This window comes from Eucyclogobius newberryi, unplaced genomic scaffold (genome assembly GCF_026437365.1).
Source record: "Eucyclogobius newberryi isolate DKJ021-1_F unplaced genomic scaffold, fEucNew1.0.hap1 SCAF_13, whole genome shotgun sequence".
Taxonomy (NCBI): domain Eukaryota; kingdom Metazoa; phylum Chordata; class Actinopteri; order Gobiiformes; family Gobiidae; genus Eucyclogobius; species Eucyclogobius newberryi.
In genome coordinates this window covers 33,697,955-33,724,158 of record NW_027315757.1, presented here as the reverse complement: position 1 = coordinate 33,724,158, position 26,204 = coordinate 33,697,955, and the positions used below count along the sequence as shown (strand labels likewise).

Genomic DNA, 26,204 nt, shown 5'->3' with positions numbered 1-26,204 from the left:
GAGGCCGGTCCATGTTTAGTCCTGACTCTGGCACCAGCAGGAGGCCGGTCCATGTTTAGTCCTGACTCTGGGCACCAGCAGGAGGCCGGTCCATGTTTAGTCCTGACTCTGGCACCAGCAGGAGGCCGGTCCATGTTTAGTCCTGACTCTGGGCACCAGCAGGAGGCCGGTCCATGTTTAGTCCTGACTCTGGGCACCAGCAGGAGGCCGGTTCATGTTTAGTCCTGACTCTGGCACCAGCAGGAGGCCGGTTCATGTTTAGTCCTGACTCTGGCACCAGCAGGAGGCCGCTCCATGTTTAGTCCTGACTCTGGCACCAGCAGGAGGCCGGTCCATGTTTAGTCCTGACTCTGGCACCAGCAGGAGGCCGGTCCATGTTTAGTCCTGACTCTGGCACCAGCAGGAGGCCGGTCCATGTTTAGTCCTGACTCTGGCACCAGCAGGAGGCCGTTTAGTCCTGACTCTGGCACACGCAGGAGGCCGGTCCATGTTTAGTCCTGACTCTGGCACACGCAGGAGGCCGGTCCATGTTTAGTTCTGACTCTGGCACCAGCAGGAGGCCGGTCCATGTTTAGTCCTGACTCTGGCACCAGCAGGAGGCCGGTCCATGTTTAGTTCTGACTCTGGCACCAGCAGGAGGCCGGTCCATGTTTAGTCCTGACTCTGGCACCAGCAGGAGGCTGGTCCATGTTTAGTCCTGACTCTGGCACCAGCAGGAGGCTGGTCCATGTTTAGTCCTGACTCTGGCACCAGCAGAGATGGTTCATATGGCAATAACATGTCTGAGATGTTCTTTGGTGCTAGGCCATGGAGAGACTTGTGCACAAGCAGAGCTGCTTTAAAGTCTCTTCTTTGAGCCACAGGGGGCAGTGCAGAGACCTGAGAACAGGACTAATGTGATGGTACTTCCTGGTTCTGGTCAGGACCCGAGCAGCAGCGTTCTGGATGTACTGCAGCTGTTTTACAGCTCGTTTGGAGAGACCAGTGAGCGGCCGTTACAGGAGTCTAATCTACTGGAGACAAACGCATGGATCCAAGTCTCTCTGAGTCTGATTCAGACTAAAAGCTGCTGATGTTATTGATTTGACGCTGCTGTTGAATTTCACCTTTAAATATACTTAATCCCTCACATAGTTGAAGTTTTTCTGATTCTATTGTCAAAGGTCCCTCGAGGTATGTTGAAAGTGGCAGGTTTGTACAGAGCATACAAGCAAATGTCCATCAATGGGAAATGTAAACTATATAAATGCATTTTGATTGAAAATAGTTCCCTAACCTTTGTAGAGCAAATTGCATGTTGCCCAGTTTTATAGTTGGAGTAATATGGAGTGATAAGTCTTTTTTTTTTGTTATAAAAGTCTTGCACATAATCAAGAAATGTTTTATTATTACAATTTCACACATAAACAAGATAGAAAATAAATAAGAGAGTTGAGTGGGTGTAAACGTGACAGTCTGTGGAGGCAGCTTGGAGAATTAAGATCATAGGTTTAGTCAGTTTGGCCCTCGGCTTTATCCTTTCTGATGGGGAACTCCAGTGAGCTTCTGAACTGCACCGCCACATCCTTCTCCTTCTCCTTCTCCTTCTCCTTCTCCTTCTCCTTCTCCTTCTCCTTCTCCTTCTCCTTCTCCTTCTCCTTCTCCTTCTTGTCTGTGGTTGGCTGTTTAGCGGCGGGGGCGTGGATCCGCAGCTGCCCGTTGTCCATGAGGGAGCAGGACAGGCCGGTCAGGTCCAGATGTGGGGGCAGCTCGATCTTCTGCGCGAAGCCCATCTTGGCGGCGGCGGAGGACTTGAAGGCAGCGTGTGACGTAGAGGATGAACAGGACTGGGAATCCTCTGCACCGGCCTGCTTCAGAGCCGACACCGCCAGGCTCCGCCCCTCCAGCTTCACAGTGATGTCAGCGGGAGCGTATCCCCGAGCGTCCAGGGTCATCAGGAGGTCACCGTTCTTCTGCGAGGCCGGCTGGACATCCCTGTGTGGATCCAGGCAGGACACGTCTTTATGTTGGTCGCCATTGCTCAGTCTGCACAAAGAAACAATGCTCTTCATTAGTTTGAATTTTTAAAATTCCAAAGATAAACAAACAATAAATAAAACTTAATGTCACTGTTTACACACAATGGGTGCCTTTCTTCAACCAATTATACGTTTTGTTTCAGTTTTGACACAGTTTAGGTGGGTAGAGAAGCCAACAATTATAGTAATAGATAAATAAATACTTTCAAGGCACTGTTACTTCTAAAAAATAGTACTTATGTACAAGTACAAGGCAGTGGTGTAAGAAATGTTTTTAAGTAAGAGTAAAAAGCATTTTGAGAAACCACTTCTGAAGTAAGAGTAACTTTAAGAGTAACTGTCTGGACGTAACTTATGATTTATAATGGATGTTTATTTAAGTTCTTTGAGGGAAATATATATATTTCCAAAGAATAGACAACAAAATTATGAACCAAAATCATATCTGATGGAGCGGTGAAAGATAAAAATGCATAGACTCTCTTTTCACTTGTAGACTGAGACTTACAGTGGGAAAAGTAACTAAAACCTTTAGTTAAGAGTACTGTTACTTCAATTAAAACAACTTGACTGTGTAAATGTATCTGAGTCCTACCCATGTCTAAGCATGTTTTACTTTTTAAATAAATCTTAATTTGTCTGTCCATGCCAACAAGGCTTGATTCAAATTCATTTAATCCTAAACTACAGTCATTGACTTCACCTCTAGTGAAGTCAATGACTGTAGTTTAGTCACAAAGTCTGTAAGCACTGCAGTGAAGGTCTGAACCCACCTTGGGAAAGCTGAGGACATGAGAGGCAGATGGGGCCCCTCGTGGATCTCCGTGAAGAGGCTGTCTGTGAGTTTGGCCCTCCTGTTAAAGAAGTCCTGCTGTATGGAGGAGAGGGCCTCAGTGCGCAGGGGCCACAGCAGACTGTCCTGGCTGAAGAATGGGTCATCCGCAAACAAACTGCTCAGGGCGCTCTGCTGGGACATCATGCTGAAAGTCTGTGGTTGTCCTTTGAGTTGAGCTGGAGTTCTTGTGTTTGACATGAGGGGATCTCTCAGTCTGCTCTTTATACTGTAGCTCCAGCTGTCCGGCTTGTCCACGCCTCCTGTGCTATTTTCTCCCGGTGAGCTCAGTGCTGTTAACGTTTGTGTATCAGTGAGGCCAGGAATGCCTCTGGACTCATCACGGGGCTAAAGACAGACTCACGGTCAGATCCTGTTTGTGTGCGCGGCACAGTTCACACTCAGCTTTAAAAGTGCCATAACTAACAGCTGTAGTTTGTAAGGACTGTGAAGGTATTTAAAGAGTTAATATCTGAGCTCTGCCTAGCGACTGCTCTGCACATGTTGACTATACATTGGCATGACACCCCAATTCCACTGTAAATTCAAGTTTTGTTCAGATTTCATCATAATAATTACAAGAGTTCAGTAAAAATATATCTCAGATACAAATACCTCAAATACAGTGCATAACAATATTATAAACACTTTTACATAAAGGTGGTGGAGATTATGAAAAAGTAATAGTATTGATATGTACAGCTTCTGTCAGAAATTTTGTGTTGAGGACTGAACTCTCAACACAGATGTCTCATGTTGTCCTTTGGCTTTGTGGACCAAAAATCAGGTTGAATTCTACAATATTAGATCAACGACATGTTTTAAAATTTATGAAATAATGGTTAATTTAGTTTACGGCTAGGGCATAGGGTTGTGATACTAGGAACTGAAATCTGTGTTAGTTTATGGGGACCCAAATCAGGTCCCAATGAGAATATTACATCTTCTGTATTAGATCAACGGCATGATCTACATGTCTGAATATGCGTGATTTAAGTTTAAGGTTATAATTTTCCAGGGGTGGGCAATTATTTTCTTCCGAGGGCCATATTCGAATCCAGGCAAGTAGCGGAGGGCCGGCCCGCGATAATTGGTGTGAAAAAAATATATATATAATGAAATATCGAATCAAATATCACTTTAATGTTAAATATAAGCTATTGAATCTATTATTTAATTAATTTCATGTCATCTTTATTAAGGATACAAGTGCAGACAGATGTTACAGACAGTTAAAAAATAGAAAATAAATCTTTGTAGGGGCCAGATTAAAACATGCCGAGGGCCACATCTTGCCCCTGGGGCCACAAATGACCAGGTCTGGCCTAAGGGGGGAAAAAATGTTAAACAAAAAAATTGAACATTTTTCTAATATTACTTGGTTTGTTTGGCGGGCCGGATTATAAAGACAAACGGGCCGTATGTGGCCCGCAGGCCGTAGTTTGCCCAGAGTATAGAATAGTAATGATGGTTAAGGGCTAGGATCCAGGAAATTAATGCAAGACAATGGGAATGTGTGTGTGTGTGTGTGTGTGTGTATTTATGTATGTATTTATGTATGTATTTATGTATGTATTTATGTATATATGTATATATGTGCGTGTGAGAGAATAATAAGCCTAAAAAGGGGTGTGCATCACATTAATGACTCTGTAAAGTGACCAGCCAAAACCAGTCGTGGTGTTTATGTGACATTACATTATGTTGATGTCTTTAGCCTCATAATGTGGTGATGTGAGTCAGCTAGTGCCAGTGCAAAAACAGGATCATGTTTCAATGAAGGAAGCAGCTGCAAAATATAAAAGTGTGTCACTGAAATGGCGGGGGATGCCAGAGAGGGGGATTCAAGATGGCCGCCTCTGCTAAATATACAGCCCGGGTTATTTCTGTCAGGATGAGATCACACACTCATACAGGTAATTATGAATCAATGAGTTCAAATCTGTCCATAGTCTTGTTTTGATTAAAAGTAATTGCTGTGATCATCAACATGAGCAGTACAATTACAACGTTAAATAACCCCACTGTGTGCTTTTCTATAGCCATCTCATCAAAGTATATGGTACTTACTTACTTACTTACTTACTTATTTACTTACTTACTTACTTACTTACTTACTTACTTACTTACTTACTTATTTACTTACTTACTTACTTACTTACTTACTTACTTACTTACTTACTTACTTATTTACTTACTTACTTACTTACTTACTTACTTACTTACTTACTTACTTACTTACTTACTTACTTACTTACTTACTTATTTACTTACTTACTTACTTACTTACTTACTTACTTACTTACTGTGTGGCTAAAAGCTCATTAACAAGAACAATCTTGTGGACCACACCTTTAATGGTAGAAAAATAAGTACCTAAAACTAAACTAAACTTAATCATTACATGCAATATTATTTACATAAACAGAATTATGCACAATTTAAAAGAAAATAAATGAAAATTGAAAAATGTATACATACATATCTGTAACACCAACAGTCAAGGTTCAATGACCTAGTGAAACCTTCAGGTTTGTGATGATTTCTGAAAGAATAGTTCTAATAATTTTGATAAATGTTCTCTTCATCACCACACTCTATATTGGATGGATTTACATATATGTCATCCTCCTCCTCCTCCTGCTCCTCCTCCTCCACATCACCATCACCATCACCATCACTGTTGTACACTTGATTCATATTGGCTTTTTCTAATGCTATGTAGGTATTGCTTCCCAGGTTTCTTTTGGTACATTTCAGAGCATCTATGTTAGCGTAGGTCTCCTCCTCTTCTTCTTGCTCCTCATCATCATCTTCAAGAGAGTTGTGAGCAGGAACGTTCACTGAAACAGCAAGTACACACACTGAACAAGTGCAGACAATTTGCATGAATGAATGTTTTTCCAAACATACTTTCTATCTGAGTGTTTCCAGATGGTTTAGATTTTCTTTTCTGTATCACCCTGACGACAGCATACAGCAGGAGGAGCAACAGCAGACCTCCTATAGCTCTTGGGACCAGCACCAACACCAATGGCACTAAAGAGAAAAGTTCTTTATCAGATAACAGCAATAGGTTTTGGCCTATGCTCGCAAAAGGCATCACTATTATAATAATAATTTCAAATATGGATCTTTGTAAATCCAACCTGGTCATCTTCATTGTATTGTGAGCATTAAATGTATGATTACTTACACTTGATAATAAGATCCAGTGTTGTTTGTGAAATGTAGGTGCGTCCTGCCCCTGTGACCTCATACACACAGCGGTACTGTCCCTGGTGTTGGTTCTGGGACACAGGGAACGAGAAGGAGGCCGAGTGGTTGACTGAAGGCTCACTGACAGAGCTGTTGGAGCCAGAGAACCACAGGAGAAACAGGCCTTCAGAGACGTCTGAGGGAACAGAGCAGCGGAGGACAAAACTGTCTCCCCTGGTGACATGGACAGTGTCTGAGGAGCACGTTTCTCCAGCAGAAGAAGACACACACAGGCTGGGAACAGGTAAGTCCACTGGGAGGAAAAATATATATATATAGTGTAAAACGTAGTGTAATCCCTCATTCGTCCCGGAGTGTTCCATTGTAGAAAAAGATTCAGTTGTAGTGATCTGGACTATGTTTTTTTGAAAAGAAAAAAAAACTCCCGATGAAAAGGTGTTCAACACCTTCAACACCTTTTCATCAAGAGGTCACGCCCGGTGGGCAGGACCTATGCAGAGTAGAATAAATATCTGAGTTCCCTTCTTGAGTTCCCTTCCCTTCTTGATTCGCAGATTGAGAATGATAATTGGAGTCCAGATGTCTACAACTAAATCTTTTACTACTATAGAGTCAAACTTGACATTAGTCATAACATCATTTAAATGCAGACTTACCAGTGACTTGAAGCCTCACTGAGTCACTTTGTGGAGAGGTGAAAGTTTGACCCGAGAGCACTTTCTGATACACACAATACTATGGTCCTTTATTGTCAAAGGTCACTCGAGGTAAGTTGAAGGTGGCAGGGGTGGAGGTCGATGTCTGAACATCTCGAGTTGGGTTCTTTAGTAAGAATGTTCCTCCTGAATGCTCAGTATTTATGGAACAGCTGAGTTTGACACTTTGACCCCACATGACCTCCAGGGATGGAGTCACAGAAATAATGGGCTTTGAGAAAATGACTGAGAAAAAGTAGACAAAAGACATAAAGTATAACATATATAATTTTGCACAGTGTGGTGTCCCGAGGGTCGTTTAGCTTAGCCCTTCTGGTCCATAGTGGCTAAACCAGACTAAACCATCTAATGTTTATAAAAGCCAATAACGCCACCTGGGAGTTGGCCCAGGATCAGCTAAATATAAAAGGCACGTAGGTTCGTTGCTGATAGGAGGAGACTCCGTGTTAGCAAAAATACATGTTTATTTTTTTATGGTCAATAAGTTAATTTCTGGATGGACATTACAGTTGGAATAATTTAAGCACAGTTCATTGTTCGACGCTCAGGTCATTCACAAACAGTGCGGAACAGTGTAGAACGGTCAGGTAAAGCTAGAAAGACACAGGGCGAGACAAGGCGAGACAAGGCGAGACAAGGCGGCTACAAGGCGAGACAAGGCGAGAAAAGGCGAGACAAGGCGAGACAAGGCGAGACAAGGCGAGACAAGGCGAGACAAGGCGGCGACAAGGCGAGACAAGGCGAGACAAGGCGAGACAAGGCGAGACAAGGTGAGACAAGGTGAGACAAGGCGAGACAAGGTGAGACAAGGCGAGACAAGGCGGCGACAAGGCGAGACAAGGCGAGACAAGGCGGCGACAAGGCGAGACAAGGCGAGACAAGGCGAGACAAGGCGAGACAAGGCGAGACAAGGTGAGACAAGGCGAGACAAGGTGAGACAAGGTGAGACAAGGCGAGACAAGGCGAGACAAGGCGGCGACAAGGCGAGACAAGGCGAGACAAGGCGAGACAAGGTGAGACAAGGCGAGACAAGGCGAGACAAGGTGAGACAAGGCGAGACAAGGTGAGACAAGGCGAGACAAGGTGAGACAAGGCGAGACAAGGCGGCGACAGTGCACACTAGCTCCATGGCTCAGATCTGCAGCTGGATAAGTGCGACGGAGGACTGGACAGACGGTAAATCAAATCAAATCAATTTATTTTTGTAAGGCCCAAAATCACAACAACAGTTGCCTCTGAGGGCCACAGGGAGAAATGAATCAACAATGTCTGTGGTGGCGATGAAGTCAGACGATGTCTGTGGTGGCGAGGGACGATGTCCCAGGGTCCTCTGTCCTTAGACTCTCCTTCTCGGCCAGGAAAAACTACAAAAAAAACCTCTTTGGGAAAAAAGCGTAGAAACCTGGAGGAGTTCCAGTGAAGGAGAGATCCGACTCTCACAGACGGACAGACGGACACGAGGAGACTGGAGCTGGACCCACTCTTCAGGCAGATGAGGGACCGACTGAGGCGAGCTGGACCCACTCTTCAGGCAGAAGAGGGACCGTCTGAGTCGAGCTGGACCCACTCTTCAGATGAGGGACCGACTGAGGCGAACTGGACCCACTCTTCAGGCAGATGAGGGACCGACTGAGGCGAGCTGGACCCACTCTTCAGGCAGAAGAGGGACCGTCTGAGTCGAGCTGGACCCACTCTTCAGATGAGGGACCGACTGAGGCGAACTGGACCCACTCTTCAGGCAGATGAGGGACCGACTGAGGCGAACTGGACCCACTCTTCAGGCAGAAGAGGGACCGTCTGAGTCGAGCTGGACCCACTCTTCAGATGAGGGACCGACTGAGGCGAACTGGACCCACTCTTCAGGCAGATGAGGGACCGACTGAGGCGAGCTGGACCCACTCTTCAGATGAGGGACCGACTGAGGCGAACTGGACCCACTCTTCAGGCAGATGAGGGACCGTCTGAGTCGAGCTGGACCCACTCTTCAGGCAGATGAGGGACCGTCGGAGGCGAGCTGGGCCCACTCTTCAGGCAGATGAGGGACCGTCCACACAGGGCAGGGACCACTTCACCAGGGGAGGGGCATCTGGGTCCACAGGTCCTCAGGAGTGAGAGAAAGAAAAGAAGGCGGTGAACAATTTGCAAGTGGAATCAAAAAATAAATATTGTTTGATAGCATAAGTAGTCAGAAGAAGAAGAGGATAGTGCTCAAGCTGTCATACTTCCCCCAGCATAATTACTCCTAAGGCAGCGTAGCTGAAGCTGTGGGTTTCTGTTTCTGTTCCTAACTAGTCTGACCATAAGCGATTTCGAAGAGGAACGTTTTAAGCCTGGACTTAAATGAAGAGACTGTGTCAGCATATTTAACATGGGTCGGGAGCTGATTCCATAACACAGGAGCTTGATAGTTAAACGCTCTACCTCCTACAGTACTTTTAGAGACTCTTGGCACCACCAGAAGGCCGGCATTCTGAGAGCGAAGAGCTCTGTTTGGATGATATGGTTCTATAGCATCTTTGAGGTAGGATGGGGCCATGTCATTTATGTCTTTGTAGGTCAAGAGTAGAATTTTGAATTTGATTCTGGACTCGACGGGGAGCCAGTGAAGAGACTTCAGCACTGGCGTAATGTGCTCTCTTCTTTTTGTTCCTGTTAGTAATCTTGCTGCTGCATTTTGAACCAGTTGAAAGCTTTTTATGGAGCTTTTAGGACACGCTGCAAGCAGGGAGTTACAGTAGTCTAATCTAGTCGTTACAAATGCATGGATAAGTTTTTCGGCATCACTTTTAGGCAGGATTCTTCTGATTTTGGCTATGTTGCGCAAATGGAAATAGGCTGTTTTACAAGCTTGATTTATATGAGCTTTAAATGAGAGCTCCTGGTCAAATAAGACTCCAAGGTTTCTTACAGTAGAACTGGAGGCTTCACTGACATTGTCCAGTGTAACTATCTGCTCAGATAGAGCGTCTCGTAGATGCTTAGGGCCAAGCACAATGACCTCGGTTTTTTCAGGGTTAAGAAGCAGGTAGTTTAGTGTCATCCAGGTTTTTATTTCCTTCACACAAGTACTAAGTCTGTCTACTTGATCGCTCTGATCAGGTTTCATTGATAAATACAGCTGAGTGTCGTCTGCATAGCAGTGGAAGTTAATGTCATGCTTTCTGATAATGTTGCCTAATGGTAGCATATAAAGAGTAAACAGAATTGGACCGAGTACCGAACCCTGTGGCACACCGTAAATTACTTTAGAGCTTGGTGAGGAGCTCTGGTTTACATTAACAAATTGGAACCTATCAGATATATAGGATTTAAACCAGCTGAGGGCTGTTCCTCCAACACCTACATCACATTCTAACCTCTGCAGTAGAATGTTGTGGTCAATGGTGTCAAACGTTGCGCTGAGGTCCAACAGAACCAGGATTGAGACCAGTCCATCGTCAGCGGCTAATAACAAATCATTTGTGACTTTAACTAGTGCAGTTTCAGTGCTGTGGTGGGCTCTGAACCCTGACTGGAAAACTTCAAATAAGTTATTGTCCTGCAGGTGGCGACAAAGCTGTTTTACTACAACTTTTTCAAGGATTTTAGAGACGAAGGGAAGATTTGAAATAGGTCTGTAGTTTACCAATAGGTCGGGATCTAGATTAGGCTTTTTCAGAAGAGGTTTAATGACTGCATGTTTGAAGGACTGTGGAACATAGCCACTTTCGAGTGAAGTATTTATTATATTAAGAATAGGGTCTATAATTAGGGGGAGAATGTCTTTGAGGAGTCTGCTTGGAATGGGGTCTAGGACACAAGTTGAGCTTTTAGAGGACATAATGGCTGAAGTTATCTCTGCTTGATCAACAGCTGTGAACCTTTCTAAGTTTACAGGTGGATGTATATGAGACGTTAGATTTACAGCTTGGGCTAGTTCAGGGCTAATAGCGGGGGTAATTTCATCTAATTTATCTCTGATTGTTTTTATTTTATTGTTAAAAAATAGGAGGAAATCATCAGAGCTAAGTGTAGCTGGGATTGAGGGCTCTACTGCACTGTGACAGTTTGTTAGCCTAGCTACAGTGCTGAAAAGGAATTTAGTGTTACTTTTGTTGACTTCTATTAGATTTGAATAATATCTGGTTTGGGCCTTACGCAGAGCCTGCTTATAGGACAGCAGGCAACTTTTCCATGCTTTTAGGGATTCTTCTGTGTGAGAGCGACGAAATAATCCCTCTAACTCTTTGTTTATGTGAACGCAGTTCTTGGTTGTACCATGGGGAGGCGCGCTTTGGCCTAATGACCTTCTGTTTTAACAGCGCGACAACGTCAAGAGCAGACTTCAGAGAATTCATGGTCAAGTCGACACATTGATCACTTATACTGGGACTAAAGCTGTTCTCAGCAGGATCACATGACATGTCATGTGATCCTGCTGAGAAACAATAACAATAACACGCCCGATAGCCGGCATAACGGGCGGCACACAGAGAGCGCGTTGCAGCAGAAAGTGCAGGCCCATGGCAACAAGCACTAAATTATACACTTACAATCAGCGTTACAAATAACGCTAACGTTCTCACATGTCTGAATGTTGAACACTTCCTGAGAGTGGCGTGCGTGGCATAAACACCGGGAAACCGGAAGTAAGAGCGAGAGGTCAGAGGGCGCAAGGTAAGAACGGAAGCGCTTTTAAGACTGGTTGACGTTACCGCCAGCCAATAGAAGGCCTGATCAGTGGAAGAGCCCGCCTGCAGGCTATACTGCCACAGCACATTGAAAACGATTTTGTTTTTTATATAAACTTATTATTGGAGAGAACTTACCTGAGACATGAAACATTACAGAGTCACTTTGTGGAGAGGTGAACGTTTGACCTGAGAGCACTTTCTGATACACACAATAGTATGGTCCCTTATTGTCAAAGGTCACTCGAGGTAAGTTGAAGGTGGCAGGGGTGGAGGTTGATGTCTGAACATCTCGAGTTGAGTGCTTTAGTAAGAATGTTCCTCCTGAATATTCAGTCCTGATAGAACAGATGACACTGGCACTTTGACCCCAGGTGACCTTTGGAGGACTAAGTGAAATGCTTGACGCAGGAAGAGTCACTGAAATGAGACCAAACGTTTGTACATTGAAGTGGTCAATTAAAAATTATGAATCCAACTGCACTTCTGCTACTTTACATGCAACACCAGTCAACACATTTATTATGAAAATTCTCATGTGAAAACAACAAGTCCTACCTGAGCAAACTACACCTGCATCTTCACTGTGTTCACAGTTTTCAGTCCCAAATCCTGCGTGTCCACACTGAGTTAGAGAGCTCTCACTTCCAGAACACCCCACATCATCGAGCCAGATCTGACCAGAGCCTTGGCCAAACTCAGCGTTAGTTGACGCCTTTAAAGCAGTTCCACAGCCCAACTGTCTGCACACGACTGCAGCATCATAAATGTCCCATTCATCATCACAAACTGTGCCCCAGCTGCTGCTGAGATACACTTCAACTCTTCCAGAACATCGAGAAGAACCACCAACCAGTCTAATTGAAGCCCCTGTGAAATAAATCTGTATATTTTACATAGCACACTCCCAATGAAAAGAGGTATCGGTAAATTTCATGGTTTTACTATTTTAATGGGACCATTTTATAGTTTTTGGTCTTTGGTTTATTTAAGTAGTATGAATAAATAATGACACTTATAAATACGGTAAGTGACAGATCATCGGCAAGTTTCCAGTACTAACCTGCAGCAAGTGGAGCTAGAGAAAGCAGCAGACAGACTGTGGGGCACAAGACATATTCTTTTACCTCAATAGATTCTGCCATGATCTTATTGAAATATAAAATCTTACCTATGGTCAATTGCAAGTAGAGTCTGTCCTGTGTCTTTTCCATAGGCAAGGCAAGTTTATTTGTAGAGCACAATTCATACACAAGGCAATTCAAAGTGCTTCACACAGCAGGAAAAATGCATTCAAATCACAAAGAAATTACAGAAACAGAAATACGATAAAATTAACTAAATAATAAAAAAAAATCAAAAAACACCTAGCCACAAAGGGTAACGTGTTTTCGGAGTCCAACTCCTTTTTAAATCCCTTTTAAATCAGTCCAACTGATTGTCTAAACTAATGAAATCACATAAAAGAGAAGAGTGCAAATAAAAATCCTTTCAGTCACATGCACAGCTAAACAAAACTGTTTTTAGCTTGATTTGAACATTGTCAGAGTACAACCTGTCTCACATCTTCAGGAAGAATGTTCCAGATTTTAGCTGCATAACACTGGCACCAGCAGGAGGCCGGTCCATGTTTAGTCCTGACTCTGGCACCAGCAGGAGGCCGGTCCATGTTTAGTCCTGACTCTGGGCACCAGCAGGAGGCCGGTCCATGTTTAGTCCTGACTCTGGCACCAGCAGGAGGCCGGTCCATGTTTAGTCCTGACTCTGGGCACCAGCAGGAGGCCGGTCCATGTTTAGTCCTGACTCTGGGCACCAGCAGGAGGCCGGTTCATGTTTAGTCCTGACTCTGGCACCAGCAGGAGGCCGGTTCATGTTTAGTCCTGACTCTGGCACCAGCAGGAGGCCGCTCCATGTTTAGTCCTGACTCTGGCACCAGCAGGAGGCCGGTCCATGTTTAGTCCTGACTCTGGCACCAGCAGGAGGCCGGTCCATGTTTAGTCCTGACTCTGGCACCAGCAGGAGGCCGGTCCATGTTTAGTCCTGACTCTGGCACCAGCAGGAGGCCGTTTAGTCCTGACTCTGGCACACGCAGGAGGCCGGTCCATGTTTAGTCCTGACTCTGGCACACGCAGGAGGCCGGTCCATGTTTAGTTCTGACTCTGGCACCAGCAGGAGGCCGGTCCATGTTTAGTCCTGACTCTGGCACCAGCAGGAGGCCGGTCCATGTTTAGTTCTGACTCTGGCACCAGCAGGAGGCCGGTCCATGTTTAGTCCTGACTCTGGCACCAGCAGGAGGCTGGTCCATGTTTAGTCCTGACTCTGGCACCAGCAGGAGGCTGGTCCATGTTTAGTCCTGACTCTGGCACCAGCAGAGATGGTTCATATGGCAATAACATGTCTGAGATGTTCTTTGGTGCTAGGCCATGGAGAGACTTGTGCACAAGCAGAGCTGCTTTAAAGTCTCTTCTTTGAGCCACAGGGGGCAGTGCAGAGACCTGAGAACAGGACTAATGTGATGGTACTTCCTGGTTCTGGTCAGGACCCGAGCAGCAGCGTTCTGGATGTACTGCAGCTGTTTTACAGCTCGTTTGGAGAGACCAGTGAGCGGCCGTTACAGGAGTCTAATCTACTGGAGACAAACGCATGGATCCAAGTCTCTCTGAGTCTGATTCAGACTAAAAGCTGCTGATGTTATTGATTTGACGCTGCTGTTGAATTTCACCTTTAAATATACTTAATCCCTCACATAGTTGAAGTTTTTCTGATTCTATTGTCAAAGGTCCCTCGAGGTATGTTGAAAGTGGCAGGTTTGTACAGAGCATACAAGCAAATGTCCATCAATGGGAAATGTAAACTATATAAATGCATTTTGATTGAAAATAGTTCCCTAACCTTTGTAGAGCAAATTGCATGTTGCCCAGTTTTATAGTTGGAGTAATATGGAGTGATAAGTCTTTTTTTTTTTGTTATAAAAGTCTTGCACATAATCAAGAAATGTTTTATTATTACAATTTCACACATAAACAAGATAGAAAATAAATAAGAGAGTTGAGTGGGTGTAAACGTGACAGTCTGTGGGGGCATCTTGGAGAATTAAGATCATGGGTTTAGTCAGTTTGGCCCTCGGCTTTATCCTTTCTGATGGGGAACTCCAGTGAGCTTCTGAACTGCACCGCCACATCCTTCTCCTTCTCCTTCTCCTTCTCCTTCTCCTTCTCCTTCTCCTTCTCCTTCTCCTTCTCCTTCTTGTCTGTGGTTGGCTGTTTAGCGGCGGGGGCGTGGATCCGCAGCTGCCCGTTGTCCATGAGGGAGCAGGACAGGCCGGTCAGGTCCAGATGTGGGGGCAGCTCGATCTTCTGCGCGAAGCCCATCTTGGCGGCGGCGGAGGACTTGAAGGCAGCGTGTGACGTAGAGGATGAACAGGACTGGGAATCCTCTGCACCGGCCTGCTTCAGAGCCGACACCGCCAGGCTCCGCCCCTCCAGCTTCACAGTGATGTCAGCGGGAGCGTATCCCCGAGCGTCCAGGGTCACCAGGAGGTCACCGTTCTTCTGCGAGGCCGGCTGGACATCCCTGTGTGGATCCAGGCAGGACACGTCTTTATGTTGGTCGCCATTGCTCAGTCTGCACAAAGAAACAATGCTCTTCATTAGTTTGAGCTTTCCAGCTTTTTCTGCTGTTTTTCAGAATCTAAAAATGATACAACTGCGTAACTAAAGTGTTTTTAAATGTATTTTTCATTTTTAAAATTCCAAAGATAAACAAACAATAAATAAAACTTAATGTCACTGTTTACACACAATGGGTGCCTTTCTTCAACCAATTATACGTTTTGTTTCAGTTTTGACACAGTTTAGGTGGGTAGAGAAGCCAACAATTATAGTAATAGATAAATAAATACTTTCAAGGCACTGTTACTTCTAAAAAATAGTACTTATGTACAAGTACAAGGCAGTGGTGTAAGAAATGTTTTTAAGTAAGAGTAAAAAGCATTTTGAGAAACCACTTCTGAAGTAAGAGTAACTTTAAGAGTAACTGTCTGGACGTAACTTATGATTTATAATGGATGTTTATTTAAGTTCTTTGAGGGAAATATATATATTTCCAAAGAATAGACAACAAAATTATGAACCAAAATCATATCTGATAAAAATGCATAGACTCTCTTTTCACTTGTAGACTGAGACTTACAGTGGGAAAAGTAACTAAAACCTTTAGTTAAGAGTACTGTTACTTCAATTAAAACAACTTGACTGTGTAAATGTATCTGAGTCCTACCCATGTCTAAGCATGTTTTACTTTTTAAATAAATCTTAATTTGTCTGTCCATGCCAACAAGGCTTGATTCAAATTCATTTAATCCTAAACTACAGTCATTGACTTCACCTCTAGTGAAGTCAATGACTTTAGTTTAGTCACAAAGTCTGTAAGCACTGCAGTGAAGGTCTGAACCCACCTTGGGAAAGCTGAGGACATGAGAGGCAGATGGGGCCCCTCGTGGATCTCCGTGAAGAGGCTGTCTGTGAGTTTGGCCCTCCTGTTAAAGAAGTCCTGCTGTATGGAGGAGAGGGCCTCAGTGCGCAGGGGCCACAGCAGACTGTCCTGGCTGAAGAATGGGTCATCCGCAAACAAACTGCTCAGGGCGCTCTGCTGGGACATCATGCTGAAAGTCTGTGGTTGTCCTTTGAGTTGAGCTGGAGTTCTTGTGTTTGACATGAGGGGATCTCTCAGTCTGCTCTTTATACTGTAGCTCCAGCTGTCCGGCTTGTCCACGCCTCCTGTGCTATTTTCTCCCGGTGAGCTCAGTGCTGTTAACGTTTGTGTATCAGTGAGGCCAGGAATGCCTCTGGACTCATCACGGGGCTAAAGACAGACTCACGGTCAGATCCTGTTTGTGTGCGCGGCACAGTTCACACTCAGCTTTAAAAGTGCCATAACTAACAGCTGTAGTTTGTAAGGACTGTGAAGGTATTTAAAGAGTTAATGTCTGAGCTCTGCCTAGCGACTGCTCTGCACATGTTGACTATACATTGGCATGACACCCCAATTCCACTGTAAATTCAAGTTTTGTTCAGATTTCATCATAATAATTACAAGAGTTCAGTAAAAATATATCTCAGATACAAATACCTCAAATACAGTGCATAACAATATTATAAACACTTTTACATAAAGGTGGTGGAGATTATGAAAAAGTAATAGTATTGATATGTACAGCTTCTGTCAGAAATTTTGTGTTGAGGACTGAACTCTCAACACAGATGTCTCATGTTGTCCTTTGGCTTTGTGGACCAAAAATCAGGTTGAATTCTACAATATTAGATCAACGACATGTTTTAAAATTTATGAAATAATGGTTAATTTAGTTTACGGCTAGGGCATAGGGTTGTGATACTAGGAACTGAAATCTGTGTTAGTTTATGGGGACCCAAATCAGGTCCCAATGAGAATATTACATCTTCTGTATTAGATCAACGGCATGATCTACATGTCTGAATATGCGTGATTTAAGTTTAAGGTTATAATTTTCCAGGGGTGGGCAATTATTTTCTTCCGAGGGCCATATTCGAATCCAGGCAAGTAGCGGAGGGCCGGCCCGCGATAATTGGTGTGAAAAAAATATATATATAATGAAATATCGAATCAAATATCACTTTAATGTTAAATATAAGCTATTGAATCTATTATTTAATTAATTTCATGTCATCTTTATTAAGGATACAAGTGCAGACAGATGTTACAGACAGTTAAAAAATAGAAAATAAATCTTTGTAGGGGCCAGATTAAAACATGCCGAGGGCCACATCTTGCCCCTGGGGCCACAAATGACCAGGTCTGGCCTAAGGGGGGAAAAAATGTTAAACAAAAAAATTGAACATTTTTCTAATATTACTTGGTTTGTTTGGCGGGCCGGATTATAAAGACAAACGGGCCGTATGTGGCCCGCAGGCCGTAGTTTGCCCAGAGTATAGAATAGTAATGATGGTTAAGGGCTAGGATCCAGGAAATTAATGCAAGACAATGGAAATGTGTGTGTGTGTGTGTGTGTGTATTTATGTATGTATTTATGTATGTATTTATGTATGTATTTATGTATATATGTATATATGTGCGTGTGAGAGAATAATAAGCCTAAAAAGGGGTGTGCATCACATTAATGACTCTGTAAAGTGACCAGCCAAAACCAGTCGTGGTGTTTATGTGACATTACATTATGTTGATGTCTTTAGCCTCATAATGTGGTGATGTGAGTCAGCTAGTGCCAGTGCAAAAACAGGATCATGTTTCAATGAAGGAAGCAGCTGCAAAATATAAAAGTGTGTCACTGAAATGGCGGGGGATGCCAGAGAGGGGGATTCAAGATGGCCGCCTCTGCTAAATATACAGCCCGGGTTATTTCTGTCAGGATGAGGTCACACACTCATACAGGTAATTATGAATCAATGAGTTCAAATCTGTCCATAGTCTTGTTTTGATTAAAAGTAATTGCTGTGATCATCAACATGAGCAGTACAATTACAACGTTAAATAACCCCACTGTGTGCTTTTCTATAGCCATCTCATCAACGTATATGGTACTTACTTACTTACTTACTTACTTATTGACTTACTTACTTACTTACTTACTTACTTACTTACTTACTTACTTATTTACTTACTTACTTACTTACTTACTTACTTACTTACTTACTTACTGTGTGGCTAAAAGCTCATTAACAAGAACAATCTTGTGGACCACACCTTTAATGGTAGAAAAATAAGTACCTAAAACTAAACTAAACTTAATCATTACATGCAATATTATTTACATAAACAGAATTATGCACAATTTAAAAGAAAATAAATGAAAATTGAAAAATGTATACATACATATCTGTAACACCAACAGTCAAGGTTCAATGACCTAGTGAAACCTTCAGGTTTGTGATGATTTCTGAAAGAATAGTTCTAATAATTTTGATAAATGTTCTCTTCATCACCACACTCTATATTGGATGGATTTACATATATGTCATCCTCCTCCTCCTCCTGCTCCTCCTCCTCCACATCACCATCACCATCACCATCACTGTTGTACACTTGATTCATATTGGCTTTTTCTAATGCTATGTAGGTATTGCTTCCCAGGTTTCTTTTGGTACATTTCAGAGCATCTATGTTAGCGTAGGTCTCCTCCTCTTCTTCTTGCTCCTCATCATCATCTTCAAGAGAGTTGTGAGCAGGAACGTTCACTGAAACAGCAAGTACACACACTGAACAAGTGCAGACAATTTGCATGAATGAATGTTTTTCCAAACATACTTTCTATCTGAGTGTTTCCAGATGGTTTAGATTTTCTTTTCTGTATCACCCTGACGACAGCATACAGCAGGAGGAGCAACAGCAGACCTCCTATAGCTCTTGGGACCAGCACCAACACCAATGGCACTAAAGAGAAAAGTTCTTTATCAGATAACAGCAATAGGTTTTGGCCTATGCTCGCAAAAGGCATCACTATTATAATAATAATTTCAAATATGGATCTTTGTAAATCCAACCTGGTCATCTTCATTGTATTGTGAGCATTAAATGTATGATTACTTACACTTGATAATAAGATCCAGTGTTGTTTGTGAAATGTAGGTGCGTCCTGCCCCTGTGACCTCATACACACAGCGGTACTGTCCCTGGTGTTGGTTCTGGGACACAGGGAACGAGAAGGAGGCCGAGTGGTTGACTGAAGGCTCACTGACAGAGCTGTTGGAGCCAGAGAACCACAGGAGAAACAGGCCTTCAGAGACGTCTGAGGGAACAGAGCAGCGGAGGACAAAACTGTCTCCCCTGGTGACATGGACAGTGTCTGAGGAGCACGTTTCTCCAGCAGAAGAAGACACACACAGGCTGGGAACAGGTAAGTCCACTGGGAGGAAAAATATATATATATAGTGTAAAACGTAGTGTAATCCCTCATTCGTCCCGGAGTGTTCCATTGTAGAAAAAGATTCAGTTGTAGTGATCTGGACTATGTTTTTTTGAAAAGAAAAAAAAACTCCCGATGAAAAGGTGTTCAACACCTTCAACACCTTTTCATCAAGAGGTCACGCCCGGTGGGCAGGACCTATGCAGAGTAGAATAAATATCTGAGTTCCCTTCTTGAGTTCCCTTCCCTTCTTGATTCGCAGATTGAGAATGATAATTGGAGTCCAGATGTCTACAACTAAATCTTTTACTACTATAGAGTCAAACTTGACATTAGTCATAACATCATTTAAATGCAGACTTACCAGTGACTTGAAGCCTCACTGAGTCACTTTGTGGAGAGGTGAAAGTTTGACCCGAGAGCACTTTCTGATACACACAATACTATGGTCCTTTATTGTCAAAGGTCACTCGAGGTAAGTTGAAGGTGGCAGGGGTGGAGGTCGATGTCTGAACATCTCGAGTTGGGTTCTTTAGTAAGAATGTTCCTCCTGAATGCTCAGTATTTATGGAACAGCTGAGTTTGACACTTTGACCCCACATGACCTCCAGGGATGGAGTCACAGAAATAATGGGCTTTGAGAAAATGACTGAGAAAAAGTAGACAAAAGACATAAAGTATAACATATATAATTTTGCACAGTGTGGTGTCCCGAGGGTCGTTTAGCTTAGCCCTTCTGGTCCATAGTGGCTAAACCAGACTAAACCATCTAATGTTTATAAAAGCCAATAACGCCACCTGGGAGTTGGCCCAGGATCAGCTAAATATAAAAGGCACGTAGGTTCGTTGCTGATAGGAGGAGACTCCGTGTTAGCAAAAATACATGTTTATTTTTTTATGGTCAATAAGTTAATTTCTGGATGGACATTACAGTTGGAATAATTTAAGCACAGTTCATTGTTCGACGCTCAGGTCATTCACAAACAGTGCGGAACAGTGTAGAACGGTCAGGTAAAGCTAGAAAAACACAGGGCGAGACAAGGCGAGACAAGGCGAGACAAGGCGGCTACAAGGCGAGACAAGGCGAGAAAAGGCGAGACAAGGCGAGACAAGGCGAGACAAGGCGAGACAAGGCGAGACAAGGCGGCGACAAGGCGAGACAAGGCGGCGACAAGGCGAGACAAGGCGAGACAAGGCGAGACAAGGCGAGACAAGGCGAGACAAGGTGAGACAAGGCGAGACAAGGTGAGACAAGGCGAGACAAGGCGGCGACAAGGCGAGACAAGGCGAGACAAGGCGAGACAAGGCGGCGACAAGGCGAGACAAGGCGAGACAAGGCGAGACAAGGCGAGACAAGGCGAGACAAGGTGAGACAAGGCGAGACAAGGTGAGACAAGGTGAGACAAGGCGAGACAAGGCGAGACAAGGCGGCGACAAGGCGAGACAAGGCGAGACAAGGCGAGACAAGGTGAGACAAGGCGAGACAAGGCGAGACAAGGTGAGACAAGGCGAGACAAGGTGAGACAAGGCGAGACAAGGTGAGACAAGGCGAGACAAGGCGGCGACAGTGCACACTAGCTCCATGGCTCAGATCTGCAGCTGGATAAGTGCGACGGAGGACTGGACAGACGGTAAATCAAATCAAATCAATTTATTTTTGTAAGGCCCAAAATCACAACAACAGTTGCCTCTGAGGGCCACAGGGAGAAATGAATCAACAATGTCTGTGGTGGCGATGAAGTCAGACGATGTCTGTGGTGGCGAGGGACGATGTCCCAGGGTCCTCTGTCCTTAGACTCTCCTTCTCGGCCAGGAAAAACTACAAAAAAAACCTCTTTGGGAAAAAAGCGTAGAAACCTGGAGGAGTTCCAGTGAAGGAGAGATCCGACTCTCACAGACGGACAGACGGACACGAGGAGACTGGAGCTGGACCCACTCTTCAGGCAGATGAGGGACCGTCTGAGTCGAGCTGGACCCACTCTTCAGATGAGGGACCGACTGAGGCGAACTGGACCCACTCTTCAGGCAGATGAGGGACCGACTGAGGCGAGCTGGACCCACTCTTCAGGCAGAAGAGGGACCGTCTGAGTCGAGCTGGACCCACTCTTCAGATGAGGGACCGACTGAGGCGAACTGGACCCACTCTTCAGGCAGATGAGGGACCGACTGAGGCGAGCTGGACCCACTCTTCAGATGAGGGACCGACTGAGGCGAACTGGACCCACTCTTCAGGCAGATGAGGGACCGTCTGAGTCGAGCTGGACCCACTCTTCAGGCAGATGAGGGACCGTCGGAGGCGAGCTGGGCCCACTCTTCAGGCAGATGAGGGACCGTCCACACAGGGCAGGGACCACTTCACCAGGGGAGGGGCATCTGGGTCCACAGGTCCTCAGGAGTGAGAGAAAGAAAAGAAGGCGGTGAACAATTTGCAAGTGGAATCAAAAAATAAATATTGTTTGATAGCATAAGTAGTCAGAAGAAGAAGAGGATAGTGCTCAAGCTGTCATACTTCCCCCAGCATAATTACTCCTAAGGCAGCGTAGCTGAAGCTGTGGGTTTCTGTTTCTGTTCCTAACTAGTCTGACCATAAGCGATTTCGAAGAGGAACGTTTTAAGCCTGGACTTAAATGAAGAGACTGTGTCAGCATATTTAACATGGGTCGGGAGCTGATTCCATAACACAGGAGCTTGATAGTTAAACGCTCTACCTCCTACAGTACTTTTAGAGACTCTTGGCACCACCAGAAGGCCGGCATTCTGAGAGCGAAGAGCTCTGTTTGGATGATATGGTTCTATAGCATCTTTGAGGTAGGATGGGGCCATGTCATTTATGTCTTTGTAGGTCAAGAGTAGAATTTTGAATTTGATTCTGGACTCGACGGGGAGCCAGTGAAGAGACTTCAGCACTGGCGTAATGTGCTCTCTTCTTTTTGTTCCTGTTAGTAATCTTGCTGCTGCATTTTGAACCAGTTGAAAGCTTTTTATGGAGCTTTTAGGACACGCTGCAAGCAGGGAGTTACAGTAGTCTAATCTAGTCGTTACAAATGCATGGATAAGTTTTTCGGCATCACTTTTAGGCAGGATTCTTCTGATTTTGGCTATGTTGCGCAAATGGAAATAGGCTGTTTTACAAGCTTGATTTATATGAGCTTTAAATGAGAGCTCCTGGTCAAATAAGACTCCAAGGTTTCTTACAGTAGAACTGGAGGCTTCACTGACATTGTCCAGTGTAACTATCTGCTCAGATAGAGCGTCTCGTAGATGCTTAGGGCCAAGCACAATGACCTCGGTTTTTTCAGGGTTAAGAAGCAGGTAGTTTAGTGTCATCCAGGTTTTTATTTCCTTCACACAAGTACTAAGTCTGTCTACTTGATCGCTCTGATCAGGTTTCATTGATAAATACAGCTGAGTGTCGTCTGCATAGCAGTGGAAGTTAATGTCATGCTTTCTGATAATGTTGCCTAATGGTAGCATATAAAGAGTAAACAGAATTGGACCGAGTACCGAACCCTGTGGCACACCGTAAATTACTTTAGAGCTTGGTGAGGAGCTCTGGTTTACATTAACAAATTGGAACCTATCAGATATATAGGATTTAAACCAGCTGAGGGCTGTTCCTCCAACACCTACATCACATTCTAACCTCTGCAGTAGAATGTTGTGGTCAATGGTGTCAAACGTTGCGCTGAGGTCCAACAGAACCAGGATTGAGACCAGTCCATCGTCAGCGGCTAATAACAAATCATTTGTGACTTTAACTAGTGCAGTTTCAGTGCTGTGGTGGGCTCTGAACCCTGACTGGAAAACTTCAAATAAGTTATTGTCCTGCAGGTGGCGACAAAGCTGTTTTACTACAACTTTTTCAAGGATTTTAGAGACGAAGGGAAGATTTGAAATAGGTCTGTAGTTTACCAATAGGTCGGGATCTAGATTAGGCTTTTTCAGAAGAGGTTTAATGACTGCATGTTTGAAGGACTGTGGAACATAGCCACTTTCGAGTGAAGTATTTATTATATTAAGAATAGGGTCTATAATTAGGGGGAGAATGTCTTTGAGGAGTCTGCTTGGAATGGGGTCTAGGACACAAGTTGAGCTTTTAGAGGACATAATGGCTGAAGTTATCTCTGCTTGATCAACAGCTGTGAACCTTTCTAAGTTTACAGGTGGATGTATATGAGACGTTAGATTTACAGCTTGGGCTAGTTCAGGGCTAATAGCGGGGGTAATTTCATCTAATTTATCTCTGATTGTTTTTATTTTATTGTTAAAAAATAGGAGGAAATCATCAGAGCTAAGTGTAGCTGGGATTGAGGGCTCTACTGCACTGTGACAGTTTGTTAGCCTAGCTACAGTGCTGAAAAGGAATTTAGTGTTACTTTTGTTGACTTCTATTAGATTTGAATAATATCTGGTTTGGGCCTTACGCAGAGCCTGCTTATAGGACAGCAGGCAACTTTTCCATGCTTTTAGGGATTCTTCTGTGTGAGAGCGACGAAATAATCCCTCTAACTCTTTGTTTATGTGAACGCAGTTCTTGGTTGTACCATGGGGAGGCGCGCTTTGGCCTAATGACCTTCTGTTTTAACAGCGCGACAACGTCAAGAGCAGACTTCAGAGAATTCATGGTCAAGTCGACACATTGATCACTTATACTGGGACTAAAGCTGTTCTCAGCAGGATCACATGACATGTCATGTGATCCTGCTGAGAAACAATAACAATAACACGCCCGATAGCCGGCATAACGGGCGGCACACAGAGAGCGCGTTGCAGCAGAAAGTGCAGGCCCATGGCAACAAGCACTAAATTATACACTTACAATCAGCGTTACAAATAACGCTAACGTTCTCACATGTCTGAATGTTGAACACTTCCTGAGAGTGGCGTGCGTGGCATAAACACCGGGAAACCGGAAGTAAGAGCGAGAGGTCAGAGGGCGCAAGGTAAGAACGGAAGCGCTTTTAAGACTGGTTGACGTTACCGCCAGCCAATAGAAGGCCTGATCAGTGGAAGAGCCCGCCTGCAGGCTATACTGCCACAGCACATTGAAAACGATTTTGTTTTTTATATAAACTTATTATTGGAGAGAACTTACCTGAGACATGAAACATTACAGAGTCACTTTGTGGAGAGGTGAACGTTTGACCTGAGAGCACTTTCTGATACACACAATAGTATGGTCCCTTATTGTCAAAGGTCACTCGAGGTAAGTTGAAGGTGGCAGGGGTGGAGGTTGATGTCTGAACATCTCGAGTTGAGTGCTTTAGTAAGAATGTTCCTCCTGAATATTCAGTCCTGATAGAACAGATGACACTGGCACTTTGACCCCAGGTGACCTTTGGAGGACTAAGTGAAATGCTTGACGCAGGAAGAGTCACTGAAATGAGACCAAACGTTTGTACATTGAAGTGGTCAATTAAAAATTATGAATCCAACTGCACTTCTGCTACTTTACATGCAACACCAGTCAACACATTTATTATGAAAATTCTCATGTGAAAACAACAAGTCCTACCTGAGCAAACTACACCTGCATCTTCACTGTGTTCACAGTTTTCAGTCCCAAATCCTGCGTGTCCACACTGAGTTAGAGAGCTCTCACTTCCAGAACACCCCACATCATCGAGCCAGATCTAACCAGAGCCTTGGCCAAACTCAGCGTTAGTTGACGCCTTTAAAGCAGTTCCACAGCCCAACTGTCTGCACACGACTGCAGCGTCATAAATGTCCCATTCATCATCACAAACTGTGCCCCAGCTGCTGCTGAGATACACTTCAACTCTTCCAGAACATCGAGAAGAACCACCAACCAGTCTAATTGAAGCCCCTGTGAAATAAATCTGTATATTTTACATAGCACACTCCCAATGAAAAGAGGTATCGGTAAATTTCATGGTTTTACTATTTTAATGGGACCATTTTATAGTTTTTGGTCTTTGGTTTATTTAAGTAGTATGAATAAATAATGACACTTATAAATACGGTAAGTGACAGATCATCGGCAAGTTTCCAGTACTAACCTGCAGCAAGTGGAGCTAGAGAAAGCAGCAGACAGACTGTGGGGCACAAGACATATTCTTTTACCTCAATAGATTCTGCCATGATCTTATTGAAATATAAAATCTTACCTATGGTCAATTGCAAGTAGAGTCTGTCCTGTGTCTTTTCCATAGGCAAGGCAAGTTTATTTGTAGAGCACAATTCATACACAAGGCAATTCAAAGTGCTTCACACAGCAGGAAAAATGCATTCAAATCACAAAGAAATTACAGAAACAGAAATACGATAAAATTAACTAAATAATAAAAAAAAATCAAAAAACACCTAGCCACAAAGGGTAACGTGTTTTCGGAGTCCAACTCCTTTTTAAATCCCTTTTAAATCAGTCCAACTGATTGTCTAAACTAATGAAATCACATAAAAGAGAAGAGTGCAAATAAAAATCCTTTCAGTCACATGCACAGCTAAACAAAACTGTTTTTAGCTTGATTTGAACATTGTCAGAGTACAACCTGTCTCACATCTTCAGGAAGAATGTTCCAGATTTTAGCTGCATAACACTGGCACCAGCAGGAGGCCGGTCCATGTTTAGTCCTGACTCTGGCACCAGCAGGAGGCCGGTCCATGTTTAGTCCTGACTCTGGGCACCAGCAGGAGGCCGGTCCATGTTTAGTCCTGACTCTGGCACCAGCAGGAGGCCGGTCCATGTTTAGTCCTGACTCTGGGCACCAGCAGGAGGCCGGTCCATGTTTAGTCCTGACTCTGGGCACCAGCAGGAGGCCGGTTCATGTTTAGTCCTGACTCTGGCACCAGCAGGAGGCCGGTTCATGTTTAGTCCTGACTCTGGCA

At 44.1% G+C, this 26,204-nt stretch overlaps 2 protein-coding genes and 1 long non-coding RNA gene across 3 annotated transcripts; all 3 read right to left on the bottom strand.

Annotated features, from left to right (window-relative positions):
* Positions 1-1,367: 1,367 nt before the first annotated feature.
* Positions 1,368-3,065, bottom strand: LOC140358672 (uncharacterized). The gene is made up of 2 exons (XM_072443675.1): positions 2,792-3,065; positions 1,368-2,025 (listed from the first exon to the last, which is right to left on the bottom strand). Exons 1-2 carry the CDS (start codon positions 3,049-3,051, stop codon positions 1,491-1,493), a joined length of 795 nt encoding a protein of 264 aa, XP_072299776.1. The 5' UTR covers positions 3,052-3,065; the 3' UTR covers positions 1,368-1,490.
* Positions 3,066-14,439: 11,374 nt separating this feature from the next.
* Positions 14,440-16,182, bottom strand: LOC140358673 (uncharacterized). The gene is made up of 2 exons (XM_072443676.1): positions 15,912-16,182; positions 14,440-15,079 (listed from the first exon to the last, which is right to left on the bottom strand). The coding sequence occupies exons 1-2, from the start codon at positions 16,169-16,171 to the stop codon at positions 14,563-14,565; spliced, it is 777 nt and encodes a 258-aa protein (XP_072299777.1). The 5' UTR covers positions 16,172-16,182; the 3' UTR covers positions 14,440-14,562.
* A 2,606-nt stretch (positions 16,183-18,788) lies between these two features.
* On the bottom strand, positions 18,789-24,703 carry LOC140358676 (uncharacterized). Its single transcript, XR_011926720.1, has 4 exons — positions 24,451-24,703; positions 19,720-20,004; positions 19,041-19,355; positions 18,789-18,883 (listed from the first exon to the last, which is right to left on the bottom strand). It is a non-coding gene; the product is annotated as an uncharacterized lncRNA (long non-coding RNA).
* Positions 24,704-26,204: the final 1,501 nt, after the last annotated feature.